The 14,863-nt window shown below is 35.3% G+C and overlaps 1 protein-coding gene across 7 annotated transcripts in view; it reads right to left on the bottom strand.

Moving 5' to 3' along the window:
- Window positions 1-14,863, bottom strand: part of LOC150099532 (rap guanine nucleotide exchange factor 6-like) — a 486,813-nt gene that overhangs the window by 76,801 nt on the left and 395,149 nt on the right. For 6 of the 7 annotated variants that reach the window (XM_090404032.1, XM_090404034.1, XM_090404030.1 and 3 more), the window contains 3 exons: window positions 8,536-8,607; window positions 5,495-5,644; window positions 2,701-2,809 (listed from right to left, as the gene is read on the bottom strand). In XM_090404032.1, the coding sequence (XP_090260158.1) occupies window positions 2,701-2,809; window positions 5,495-5,644; window positions 8,536-8,607 (331 nt within the window). Of the gene's footprint in view, window positions 1-2,696; window positions 2,810-5,494; window positions 5,645-8,535; window positions 8,608-14,863 lie in introns of all 7 variants that reach the window. The other variant, XM_090404037.1, reaches the window with a different exon arrangement.

The following is a 14,863-nucleotide window of genomic DNA, read 5'->3' on the forward strand; positions in this document are numbered from 1 at the left end:
GAAGCTTCTTACACACAGTTAATACATACAGAAGTGAAATGGTTATCTCGTGGACGAGTTTTATCAAGATTTTATGAACTAAAAGAGGAAATTCTCATTTTTTTGAAAACTCAACAATCTGGGTTATCAGATTTTCTTAGTGTAGTAATGTTGCATTTCTTGCTGATTTATTTCAATCTTTAAATATACTTAATAAAAGTATGCAGAGAGAGACTGTGAAAACATTCTTACTTACACTGACAAAATTAATGCATTAAAGGAAAAACTAATGCTTTGGGAAGAAAGAATCAGAAAAGAAAATGCAGTAAATATGTTTGAACTAATGAAAATGTGCAAACTGAATGAAAATCTAATAGATCTAATTTTACAAACCTTAAGATTACTAAATACAAATATTGAAAAATATTTTCCCTCATTTGACATCTTCGATTGGATAAGAGATCTGTTTGTCTTAAGGGCGTGTAAATTGGGAAATTTAAAGATTACAGAAGTGGACAAATTAACAGATATAAGAAATGACAGAGGTTTAAAACTAAATCATTCAACAATAGATGCTACTTTGTTTTGGTTATCTCTAAGAAGTGAATTTCCCAATATTACCAAAAAAGCAATAGAAGTACCTTCCATTCTCCACGTTATATTTGTGCGAATCAAGCTTTTCCGCAATGAATATTATTAAGAACAAGAGTAGATCGCAGTTGGAAGTCTTCGAAGATGATTTAAGAGTATGCCTATCTAAAATTCGACCTCGTACAAAAGACATTCTGAAACAACAAAGCTCAGATATCTCATTAAAATTAACTGCAAGTATGTATATTATTTAATACATTTAATATTCATTTGAAAAAAATTGATAAAAACTTTTAAAAATCATTTTGAGTATTGTTTTTCTTACTCAAAATGTCAAAAATATAGTTTACATTTTTTGGAGCAAAAAAAGGATAAGTAATTACTATTATTAATATATTGTGTATGTAAATCAATCAAAATTATGCCTATTTTTTTGCCAGATCATCAAAAAAATTAAAAGAATATATTTTTAGCGTGCTGCAGAATTTTAATAATTAGTCTAGGTGTACCATATTATGAAACAGGTTGAAAATCACTGGTTACATATAGATCAATATGTAACCAGTGGTCAACATATAATTAACAGATCTTTAAAATAATAGGACTGTAGAGAATTAAACCCTAACCAATAGCAATTGATGCAGTTTCACTTATTTAAGTATTTAATTATTACTTTTTCATTATTTTATTTTTTTTTTTTACGAAAGCTTGTGTCCTGGTGTGTGTATTCCTGATGATGATGATCTTGATATAAAGGTCAAAATGTCAATTGTTATTCAGCAATTGACATTTTGCTGATTTAACAATTAACATTGATATTACATTGCTTAAAGTAAAGTAAGTGCATAATTCTACCGATGAATGCTGATTACCATGCAACAATAAAAGAAAGAATTCTACAAGTCATCCCAGCATATTTATTTTATATGAATCCAATCCAAGATACATTATTACTCTGGGTAAGCTAGGTATATCTAAATCTTGGTACACCCACAGCGCCAATGTACCAAATATAAGTAATACTTGTATTACTTATATACTTATAAGTAAATATTGGTTAGATTGACTCTCTGAATGATACCAGCAGGTTGTGCATGATGAAGCAGTGTCTCAAAAAAAGGAGAGTGACCACCAGTGGCATGCCCAGGGTTCTGTTCTTGGGCCCCTGCTGTTTAACTTGTTTTTAAACGATATATCATATGGACTGACTGGGGATCTGCAGTTGTTTGTTGATGATGCAAAGGTGGAAGACTTATAAGTAGCACTGTTGATGTTAATTCCCTTCAGGAAGATCTGAACAGTCTTTTGACTTGAATAAAGGAGTGGGTTTGTAGTTTTAATATCAATAAGTGCAAAGTGTTGCATTTTGGAGTGCAGAAATATAAGGCTGTGTGTTATATCGATGCTGCCATACTGCAGGAAGTGGATGAGATTAGGGGTTTGGGAGTGATGGTTTACAGTAAACTGAAGTTTAGAGGGCATATTGCTAGTGTTGCAAAGGCTGAACATCATAGTGCTACTATGATAAGTACTCTAACATGTGGGGATAAGGAAGTGGTTGTGCCACTGTATAAGGTACTGGTCAGACCACACTTGGACTATTTTGCTCAGATCTGGTCACCTGGTTTTCAATGTGATATGGAGACATTGGAGAGGGTCCAGAGACTAAGACAATGTGGGAAGATTGGAGTGCTGGCTATGGAGAGAGGTTGAAGAAATGTGGATTGCAGAGTTTGGTGGATAGGAGAAAAAGAGGTGATATGATAGAGATTTAAGTTAGTGAGAGGATTTTATCAGATTAATCCAAAGGGGATTATAAAACGAGTAGAAGTTAAGAGGAGAAGAACCAGAGGTCATCCCTGGAAGTTATGTAAAAGTGTGGTAAAGAGGGGTGTGAGGAGTAGATTTTTTACATGGAGAATTGTCAGTGAATGAAATGCATTACCAGAATGTGTTGTTAATGCAAGGAGTGTTAAGGATTTTAAGATTCTATATGATAATTATGTTGTCATGTTGAATGAACCTCCCATGATGAGTCTGCTGATTCCATGGATGGTAATAATAATAATAATACAAAAATATTCCAGATTGACTGCCATGCACAAAGAATCAGGCAAATATACTACAAACCTGAACTTGAAGTTGGTTCACACTCATGTGACATGGTTCTTAACTGCTCCTCATCTGAAATTACTTTCAAATTTCCCAAATAAGCTTTAACTCTTCGAACCATCTGTGCCTAGAAATAAATTAAAAACCATTGATATAGTAAAGATATTTAGTTCCAAAGCATATTATTATAAGCATGTTAATGAATTTTTTAGCTCTAAATAAGGTTCCTAATAATAATAATACAAAGTGTGATAGTTGTAGTGCCTCGAGTTCTCTAAAAGATAAGAATATACCATAATTGTTTTGATTATTTGTTCGATAAATAATGGCAATGTATTTATAAATCTATAACCAGCACCCTAAAAACTGATCTCCATCCCACATTTAAATGGGGTGATGACAACCTATTCACCTTCAATGCTTCCAAAATACATATTTTCTCCTCCTACTCTCACAAGAAAGACTTTAGTTCTTCTTCTTCTTTGACAACACTCACCTCAAGTCAAGACCAAATTTCTCCTCTTCAACTGACACTTTACTATAGTCTTTCCTAACAAATGCAACTTTTTTAGTATCCATCCTTGATCTCCAAAAAAAATGTAGCTTTTTTTTTTTAAACTCAAGATGTTAACTTTTGAGTTTTAAAAAAAAAAGTCACTTTTTTTTTTCTAGCCACTAACTCTCTAAATCCCAAATCTGTTTGCTTTTAGAATACTGTTAGAATATCGGCTTTCTGAATTATGTAGTGTAACCACTAAAACTTATATATCCACATATGAGCATATGTGGTTAAATACACTGGCCTGGTTAGCCAAGTGGATAGCATACTCACTCTCCAACCAACAGGTTGTGGGTTCAAATCCCATCTGGTGTAAGTGCCTGCTCTAGATGAGCATGATAGCTCTGAGTTATGTCTTGTTATAAAAAAAATATATATATATATATATTCCAGCTGCTTTTCCACACTTGATGTTTAGGGTGGCTTTTTATTCCTCAAGCACTGATATGTACTCCTTATTGCATTCTACTGAATATTTTCTTCCACCATGTTGTCAAAGCTAGTTTCATTTAGCAATCTTTCCAAGTAATTAGTCCAGACATCTAGACCATCTATCTTCAGTTTTCATGCCATCTTTATAATTTGATTTTTTTTACGGCACTCTTTCCTCCATTTCTAAACTTCTTCAAGAGCCTTCAGAACATTTTGCCACCCTCCTGGTATTAATCTTCTATATTCTTACAAAAGTTACTTTTTGTACATTGCTTTGTTACTTTCCTCATTTTTTATACTGTATTCTCTCAGAACCAATACATATTTACTAGGAACTTTCCATATCTTTCTTCTTTTTCTTGATTGCCACTTTCTGATTCCACCATACAGATCTCATTTTTCTATCATTGCAGACAACTTTATTGCATGCCTTGCTGGCTGAATCAGTCTTTTTCAGAGTCTACCACTCACCTTAGACTTTGTGATTTATTTTATCATTTCTGTTTTGTCTGTACAATGTGAAAGATAAATCTTGCTTTAGTACTCACTTTTTATAGTAAAGTGATGGCTCAGCTTCCATGCTCCTACTATGATGCTGAACTTTGAAGGCAGTTGAAAGAATACTTCATAGAATTCTGTTCCATTCAAGTGAAACAAAGGGGGATAGATATTAAGCTTGTGACACGGATAAAAAGTAGCTGAGGAAGAGACTTCAAAGAGTAGTATATGGCGATGTATCCTTAGCTACTACCAAGAGAGTGCAGGTGACCAAGGAGTGTGATGATGAACTTTGGCATTTAATTGTTATGCATTAATGATACAGGGGGAGGAAGGGGGGCTGGTGTGTGTGGAGGGATATCCATTTGTCTGGCAAATATAAAACTAGAGAGTGACAACAGATAATAAAGATGGTGCAAAGACTTTGTAGATGCTTTAAATAAATAAGCATAATGTGACAATAAATGTAAAGTTTTACACTTTGGAACCAAAAGATCATGAGTTTTGTATTATACTCATTGAAATGGATGCAGGAAATTGAAGGCTAAGGAATGGAGAAATAATAAACATGGAGTTTAAGTTCAGTTCAGATGTTGAAGTACACACACACAAGTAGATATAATGCAAATATTATCTCTTCTTATAAGATATATTAGCATGGTTACATCTCAATTACTTCACAGATTTGGTCACTAACATTTCTGGAATGAGAATGTGTGTAAAGGACCCAGAAGCAAGTGACCAAGCAAGATGTGACAGGTCTGTGGAATTCTTCCTATGTGGATTACAAAGTGCAATTGACATGTAGAAAGAGAGGATAAAAAAACACATAACTAAAGAGGATTTTATAAGACTGATGCAAAAGAAATTTTTTAGGATACATGACAAGAAAATAGAGAGAGAGCAAGAGGTAACTCTTGGAAGTTGTGTAAGAGTGTGTTGTCAGGAGCAGTTGTGAGTGCTTTCTTAGTGAAAGAGTAAGGAGAATTATGATAGTTATATGTGAATAATGGTTAGTATTGGTGTCCCATAATGAGTCTTTGGAGTCAAATGAATGGAGAAGCCCATTTAATAATGACAATTAATGATAACAAAAATATAATATAAAGAATTTTTTTTCATGTATAACTAAGTTAAATTTTAAGTTTGAATTTTGTGTGTTTTGTGTGTGTCATGGAAAGTGATCTTAACTCTTATCACCAATATTTTCTGGAACTGTTTATAGTGTTGCAGAGGCAAATTTATATTATTGTAAAACGTTTAATTTTATAAAAGGCAACAACATTACTCATTGATCTATTCTCCAATTTATCTGAAACCAACCTCTTCAAACATCTTTTTAGGATTTGGTTGAGCACTGCTTTTTTTCCTTCTTTTTACTGTTGCAGCATTTGTTGAAGTGACAAAACTATTCAGAGATGCCATTGCAGCTGTTGGTTGAGCCCCTCCAATCTCAAGCATACTAAATAAATCCTGAAAGATTAAAATTTTTAAAACAGTTTCACTAGGATTATTACATCTAATGTATTAAATAGTTTTCAAAAAAATAAATGAGAATGTTCATTGCTATGTTTATGTAGTATATTATTAAAATTTCATACAGTAGGCAAACTGACAAATACAGCACTGTGCATGCACAAGGCACATATATACGAGGGCTGTTCAATAAGTAATAAGACTAATTTTACTGTCGCGAAACCACTCATCACAATATTAATTTCTGTGGAATAAAGAAATGTTGCTGTCTGTATTAACAAAAGAGGTTGATAGATGGCGTATACAGGGCTGATGTGCCAGAGTGTCACGTGACCAAACGCAAGCTTGTCTTGCCGCGCCTACAAGCCGCGACCAGTCGTCGAAATGGAAGCGTCCTTGGAACAGCGTTATGCAATTAAATTTTGTGTGCATTTGCAAAAATTGGCATCAGACACTTTTAACATGATACGCGAAGCTTTCCATGATGAAGCAATGTTGAGGGCAAGTGTTTTTCGCTGGCATAAAACTTTTAAGGAAGGAAGGCAAAATGTGGAAGATCTTGAACGTGAGGGAAGACCTTCAACGTCCATCACAGAAAATGATCAACACAGCAGCGATTACCAAAGGAGGATCGCAGAATTACAGTACGCCAGCTGCATTTGTTGTCCTGAATATTTCTGTGGGAAGTGCTCACTCAATCATGGCTGAACGTTTGGGACTGAAACGTGTTTGCGCCCGATGGATTCCCAAACTCTTGACACCAGAGAAAATGCAGCATCGAGTGGATGTGTGCACAGAATGGAAAGAAAGACTGGAACAAGAAGGCGACAGCTTCTTAAAACGCATCATTACAGCAGATGAAGCTTGGTTGTATCACTATGACCCTACAATGAAACAACAAAGCAGTGAATGGAAGCATCCATCTTCGCCTATCCCCAAGAAAGCATAAACTGTAAAATTGGCTGGTAAAGTTATGACCATAATGTTTTTTGACTATGAAGGCACTGTTTACCAACATGCTGTAGAACCCGGGAATAGTGTAAACGGCTCGTACTATGCGGATGTTTTACGGACAATGGTACAGCACATCAAAAGGAAGCGTCCATTGCTGAAGAATGGCTTCTTATTGCACCACGATAATGCAAGGCCACATATTGCTGGTGGTGTAGTGGACGTTTTGCAGAAGAACAACATAGATATCCTACCACACCCTCCATACAGTCCTGATCTCGCACCGTGCGATTTCTGGCTGTTTCCTCAGCTCAAGAAACCACTAAGAGGCTGCCATTTCGAAAGCAACAAAGCATGTGTAAAAGTTGCGGAGGCAGTTTTGAAAGAACTTTCAAAAAACGGACTTTCACATGTGTTTAAGAAGTGGACGCAACGTTGGGACAAATGCATCGCGTCTCACGGTAGTTACTTCGAAAAAGACCATGTAAATGATAACGATTAAAGGTAATCTGTTTTCTGTATAAATATAGTCATAACTTATTAAACAGCCTCCGTATATAGAAACACACACACACACACACACACACACACTTGCGTGAATTCTACCCACAAAAAGTAGCAGTAAATCTATTGTGTAGTAGCATTAGTAGTGCACGTGTATTAAATATTTTAGACGTATGCAAGTGTATACACACACATGCTATTCTGTAAAAGTTATATGGACATTACTTTTTTTTTTCCCTTTTCAAATACTGCATACTAATGAACTACACAGCATAGCTAGAAAATATACTAAATTGTTGTTTGGTATAATACTAGACAATTTCAACGAAATGTTATCATAAGCTGACATATTACTAAATCAGTTTGTATGATTACTATACACTAGAGCATTTAGAGCTCATCTTTGCTGAAGTTGCTAAAAGATGAAAATATGATAGTGAAAAGAAACTTAAAGCAGACTAAACTGACAGAATGCTAAGAAGGATTCATTGTAAAAATAATTATGGAAACAACTACAGTGTTAGAGGAAAAACTTCAGTTTAATATAAACCAAAATAATCACTTGACGTTTTGACCTCTGCATTAAGGTCATCATCTGGAGTACACACATATATAAAGATATAAGCTGCACTATAATCTACATGGTATGCTAAAGTTACATGGATTTTACATGGGTCAACAATTAAAACTACTGGCCTGACCTCTGATGAAAAAAAAAACCTTACAACATCAATGATAGAGTCCTGTTATTATTATCATCATTATCTATTTGGTTACAAAACTAAATTAACCTAGAGAGTAACATGTTAAAAAAATTACTCATATAAATTCATGTTATCCAAAAAAAGCAATCTGATTAATTGATACTCAACCTCCCCCCCCCATCTCATGGAGTTGTTCTGATTTATGTCCTTTCTATGTGGCATTTCATGGATTGTTCTGTGAAACTGGCCATCATCAATATTCCACTTTTTTCCAACAGTAAAAAAAAAAAACAGCTGCTGACTAACATTCATATTCTTGAGCTTGTAACCTATTCAGCTAACTTCTCTTCCTCTACTTTTATTTCATATACCTCTGTTCTTTGGAACAGCCTCCATAACTATCTTCCTCAAAGATCACAACCTTCAGCTTTTCAAGAAACACATCATTAGATTCTTTATCCTCTTGTTCACACATGGAAATGAGGTGTTATAGGCTTCTACAATGTTTCATGTATGAGGTTTATATTGAAACAAACAAAAAACATCTTTTAAAATAGGATATTTATAAAAATTATGTGGATATTAAATCCAGCATTATTTCAAAGCTGAATATAGAAACTATAAAAGTTTCATATGAAATTTTATATTTTTTATGAAATATGGTATATTTTATGAAATTTGAAATTAGGATAGTTTAAAAATATTTTTAAAGAATTTCAAAAAACTTACATAGGGAGCCGAGCACATATTCATCAGCTGTCTCACTTCCTTGGCAATCATACGTAATTTTTCAAAATTCACCTAAAATTTTTAATTTTAACAGGAACCATTAATGACAGATATTGTTACTATGCCAGTTATATCAAATTATAATTTTTTTTTTGAATGCTCGATATTAAGATTATAGGCATTGTATAGTGAATGATGAACTGAACAAAAGATATTTTAACTATATTTGTTTTATCAGTAAGTTCGTGGGGTTATTTTCCATGCTTCAAAAATGTTTGGCATGTCCACAAACTACATTAATTTGCATTCTTTAGTTCACTTCATCAAAATTAAGTTAAAAAAAAAATGTTCAATATGAGAATGTTATTTAAATCACCCAAAAAAGTTATCAAATAATTTCTGATATCAATTAGATTTCATGTTAACAATGTCACATGTAAGTCATTTTGATCTGGCTGCACACTGTCTTCATATGCTGTCTCTGCTTAGTTAAACTGCTTTTATCAGAGCATAATATGTGTGTGGTTGAATATTAAACCTTGTTTGTATTGCATTATGTGGATGATTGAATCAGCATCTAAGAATCTGTCTATATGAGGAGATACCCAAAAATAACCAAAATTATTATTATTTTTAATATTATTAAAGTTTAAATGCCATATTCTAGTCCCCTTCAAAGTACTCTCCATGTGTGTGTCAATGCACTTGTCCCAACATTTTCTCCACTGCTGGAAAGAAAGTGACATTTCTTTCAGTGAAAGAAAGGTTGCTGGCGGCCATAAATAGTATTCCTCATCAACAAATTGCTGCCCCTTCATGGATTTCTTTATCCGTGGGAATAAAAAAAGTTGCATTGAGAGAGAGAGATCAGATTTTTGTTTTTCTTCTATGTTGTTTTTCCATCAAGAACTGTTGAACAGACAAGGCCATGTGGGATGAAACATTGTCATGGGGAAACAACCAATCTCCACCACTCCACATTTTTGGCCATTTTCGCTGCACATTATCATGCAGTCTTCTCAGAATGTTGAGATAAAAATGTTGGTTCACTGTCTGATCAGGAGGAACAAATTCTTTGTGTACAAATCCATTCACATCAAACAAACAAATCAACATTGTCTTGACGTTTGATCGAACTTGATGTGCTTAGGTCTCATTCAATTTGCATGTTTCCATTGGCTTGATGCTTGTTTTATTTCTGAATCATAACCGTAGCACCAAGACTCATCCCTAGTCACAACTTTTGAAAGTTCTAGTCATTAAGAACTTACTTCTTCAAATTATGACAAATATTCACACATTTTTTTTTTTTTTTTTTTGTCCTTTGTGAGCAAACAAGGCACAAATTTAGTGGACAAATGTTTCATTTGCAAATCTTCTGTTAAAATTCGCTGGCATGAACTCCATGACAAATTCATCTCTTCAGAAACTTGCTCAATGGCCTTTTGACGATCTTAATTGATTGTCTAGCAAACCAGTTCAATGTTTTCATCATTTCTGCTTGTTGAAGATTGGCCAGATCATGTTTGGTCTTCAACTGACATGTCCCCATTTTTGAAACAGGAAAACCACTCATAGACCTGTGTTTTATCTTAGGGGTCATCTATAAAGGCTTGCTGACAAAGCATAACAATAGTTTCAGCTGCAGCTGAAATTTTCAAATAAAATTTCTTTTATTTTCAAAAGGAAATAAAATTGCATATACGCTCTATGTTCCTTGTGGTCAGCCATCACAAAATCGCCAAACTTGCTTGTAAGCACTAACAAAAAGCAGCCAGAACAACAAATAAGTTCACACAGGATGATGCCACTAGCCAGACTTGTGCAGAAAACTGCAAACTCATGATGCCTAGTGGCATTATCCATAACTAGAAAATGCACGCACACCAAGTAAGTTCAGATTCCTGTAAATAAAATTGCACATACACTCTCTGTTCCTTGTGGTCAGCCATCACAAAATTGCCAAACTTGCTTTAAGCACTAAGAAAAAAAACCCTGCCAGATATAAGAGCTAACTATTATGCCTCCAAATGGTGAGTTACCAAGCACTCTTGTCAGAGGTGACAATGCACGTGAGTACTTTAGTGTGGAACTATAATAACTACTTATAATAAACTAAGAAACAGCTTGAAGCAGTGCTTTGTTGTGAGAAATTGCATGGCAGAGGAATCAGCAGTGCATCAAAGTAGTCCAAGGAAGTTTAAAGAAATCAACATCTGGTGGTATACTCAGAATTAGGAGAAATTATTACATCAGAGTTAAATGGGAAAAGAGGGAGTGGATAGAGCATGCAACACTAAATATAAAGATAATTATTATTATTTTATTATTATTATTATTCAGGCCTCCATGGAGTCAAAAGACTCATTGTGGGAGGTCCTTTCTAAGCAACACAGGTCAGTCAAGACTCATCGAGGGAGGTCCCTCCTAGGAAACACAAAGTCTATCATACCACTCCTTAAATGCATTGACCGTTCTTGCTCTCACCAGACCATCAGGCAATGCATTCCATGGTTCAACCACCGCCCTCCATGCAAAGAAACCACTGCTCACCCTCTTTCTCACAGTTTCCTTTCGTAACTTCCAAGGATGACCCCTTGTCATGACTCCTTCCCGCTGTTCAACCAAGCAAAAGAACTCCCTAGTGTCAACCCTGTAACCACCTCTCAACAGTTTAAAAGTCTCAATCATATCACCCCTCCTCTCTACAGTCCACACTCCCTCAGCCGATCCTCATAACTAACATTGTACAGTCCCGACACCATCTTTGTTATCCGCCTTTGTACCCTTTCCACAGTTAATTTATTGCCTTCAAATCCTGGGGACCAGATCTGAGAACAATAGTCCAAGTGTGGTCTGATCAGAATATTATACAATGGAATGATAACCATTTTATCTCTGCACGTCAGTGTCCTTCTCATTATTGCAGCAATCCTCTGCGTTATCTTCACTACCTTTGCAATATGTCCCCTAAATTTCAGGTTTCTATCAATCATCAAACCCAGATCTCTTATCTCTCCTACTTCCTCCAGTTTAACTCCTCCCATAGAGTATGCAGCATCCCATCGATGTGTCCCAAACCTCAAGACCTTACATTTTGCTGCATTAAACTGACATCCCCATTCATTTGCTCATCTATCTAGCTTATTCAAATCCTCTTGCAGGGCTACCACATCTGCACTATTACTAATAACCCTTCCCAGCTTTGCATCATCCGCAAACAACCAAATATCCCCTTGCAATCCATGGACAATGTCATTGATATAAAAGTTAAACAATATAGGTCCCAGTACTGAGCCCTGTGGAACCCCACTTGTAACCTTCTGCCTCTTTGATATTGCTCCACCATATACAACTCTCTGATACCTATCAGATAGCCAATCCTGAATCCCATTGACCAATCTGACATCCAGATCCATGTGCTGCAACTTGAATATCAGCTTATCATGTGGCAACCTGTCAAATGCCTTTGACAAGTCTAGGAAAATGGCAGTACATGCCTTTCCCTCATCTAATGCTCTTGTAACTTTATCATAAAAGGCTAGCATATTGCTAAAACAAGAGCACCCCTTCACAAATCCATGCTGACTCTCACTGATAACATTACCCTCATCTGCCCAATGTTGTATATGGTCCCTCACTACTTTCTCCAAGATCTTACTAACTACTGATGACACACAAACTAGCCTATAATTAGACACTTCCAGTCTGCTACTGCCCTTATGCAATGGCACTATCTTACCTTCCTTCCTTCCATTCCATGGGCACCTTTCCAGAAGCCAGACTTTCATTGAAAAGCCAGATCAAGGGCACTGTCAGTTCCTTAGCACATTCTCTCAAAACTCGTGGTGAAATAACCATTCAGTCCCACAGCTTTACTAACATCCAGAGTACTCAGAATCTTCTTGAATGGCAAGCAATATCAAGCAGAGTGATGTGGGCAAATATCAGAATGGGGAACTGGACTTATTGTGCTTAGTCCCAAAGAAGAAATGGAACAATTTTTTTGAGGCATTAGAGAAGCAGCTGGCACAATGAAAAAGGATGGCAACAGTTGATAATGGTGATGTAGATATCCTGCAGGATGGTTTAAATAAATTGAGAGTGTGGGCAAAGGATAATGATTGTCAATTTAATTTTGCAAAATATAAGATTATGCATTTTGGGTTGATAAGGCTACATACTGTAACTAGTTTGAGTTGGTGAACTTTATGTGGTCCATCCAACTCTTTTGCAGTCTTCCTTTCCTTTTCACAGCTTCAATCTTCCCCAACTTAACTCCCTTTTCCAATGATTAATCTACTTTTGCATATGCCCAAAGTACATTGTCATTGCCTCCAAGGAGCATTCTGTTTTTATATTCTCTGAAGCCTTCTTATTAGCCATTCCTGCAGTCCATGGGATTCTTAGTAGTCTCTGCAAAATCCATAATATAAATGAATCGGTTCATTCTTCTTAATGATCCAGCTTTCAGATCCATACATCGATACTAGAAATACCACTGCTTTGACAATTCCAACTTTTGTGGCCTTACTAACACCTAAAGAAGACATGTTAATTTTTGTCAGGTTTAACATAACTTTTTTTCCTCCATGGCTATACTTTTAATTTAATCTTCATTTTACCATGACTTGTCAGTATGCCAATATTGCTGTACCTGTCTTCAAAGGCACTTCTGACTGAATCAATCAACCTAGACCTTGGCATCAAACAACTGTTTTAAGTGGCCATATCACCTTAGATTAGTCCTGTTCTCACATTCTTGAATGCAAACAATACCAAGTTCCTTCCTAATGTCTTCCTTTTTAATATGATTCTGCCATTGATGCCATCTGTTCAGACCCCTAATTTTTCTTGGAACTCTCACATTTGTGGTTTCTCATCTTTGATCAAGTGCTTTATTTCTAACCCAATTCTCAGATCCATAACTTAAAATGGCTTGAACACTCTCTTATATACTGGTAGTCTGGTGTTTTGACTAATTTTTCTCTTATTCCATATAAATTTATTTGAATGGCCACCATACCAGCTTTGCTTATTCTGTTGTCTATTTCCAGGTTTAACCTGTCATCTTCACTAAAAACTATGCCTAAATAATTGAAATATTATACTCGTTCTATAGGATCTCCATTCAGAATGGAGCCGATGTCTTCTATGTTCCTATCTATTTTCAAAGTTTTGGTCTTTTATTGCTGATTTTAAATGCCAAATTTGTTACAGTTGTTATGCAATTTAGTTAGAGAATCCTAAAGACTTGCACTAGATGTCTTTAGGAGTTCAACATCATCTGCATAAAGCAAAGTTTGATATCTCCAATTCTAATATCAGGTTTCATGTCCCTTTCCTTTGTAATGTGATCCACATAGACAATAAGAGTGGAGATAGCATACATCCTTGCCTTACACCTGATTTTACATCGAACCATCTTTCCTTCAGTTCTAGCTGCTGACTTACAAATATTATAGAAGCTATACTATGTATTGTTTCTATAATGTTTTGTTTACTCAATATAACTATAGCGTTTTGAAAAGTTTTCTCTGGAGATCTTGTCATGTGCCTATTTCCGATAAATTAAAGATGCCAAGAAATTATATTCTTGGCCAAGCCGATATGACATAACCCTACACTTTTCCTGAAATGTTCTGATGACGATACATGATCGAAATGACTCCACCCCGTTAACGCTCTTCCCCAGTCCTGTTTCCCATAAATCCCTTCCTTTTCCCAAAGAAGTGCCCTTCAATATAATAATAATAATAATAATAATATATATTATTAAAAAAAAAAAAAAACGGTTTCTCTAATTTAATCTTCCCACCTTATCTCAATCCCCCCCCCCCCAAATTTCCTATCCTACCCCCTTTATCAGCCTAACAGCAGAAGTATGGAGAACGAAGACATCCCAACATCTAAACAAGGTATGTGCAAAATTTCTTCCTCGTTTAGTCTGCATATATTCACCTTTATAATCCCCTAAAAATTCTTGAATATAAAGCCAATGTATTTAAAATAAGGGGACACTCCTAAACGGAAATAGGCTAAAATAGCCGTAATTATAATATATTCTTGGATTAATCCTTTATCCAAGTGTAAGCAAAAGGTGTCACACCTTATTACTAAAATACTCTGAATTAGAGAAAGATGTATTTTGGTAATAAGGTGTGACACCTTTTGACTACTTGCATACGGAAATATGACTTCTGCAATACTTCACCTTGGTATCACTTCTGGGTCTGACTGGATCTCCTACTGATGAGATCTCAATAAAAGTCAAAACCAGTCTGGGTAGTGGCCCTTCCCATAATGCATAGCATTATACATGTCTATA

The sequence above is a fragment of the Typopeltis vanoorti genome, chromosome 14 (assembly GCF_054136105.1).
Source record: "Typopeltis vanoorti isolate ZY-2024b chromosome 14, IOZ_Tvanoo_1.0, whole genome shotgun sequence".
In the NCBI taxonomy this organism is placed as follows: Eukaryota; Metazoa; Arthropoda; class Arachnida; order Uropygi; family Thelyphonidae; genus Typopeltis; species Typopeltis vanoorti.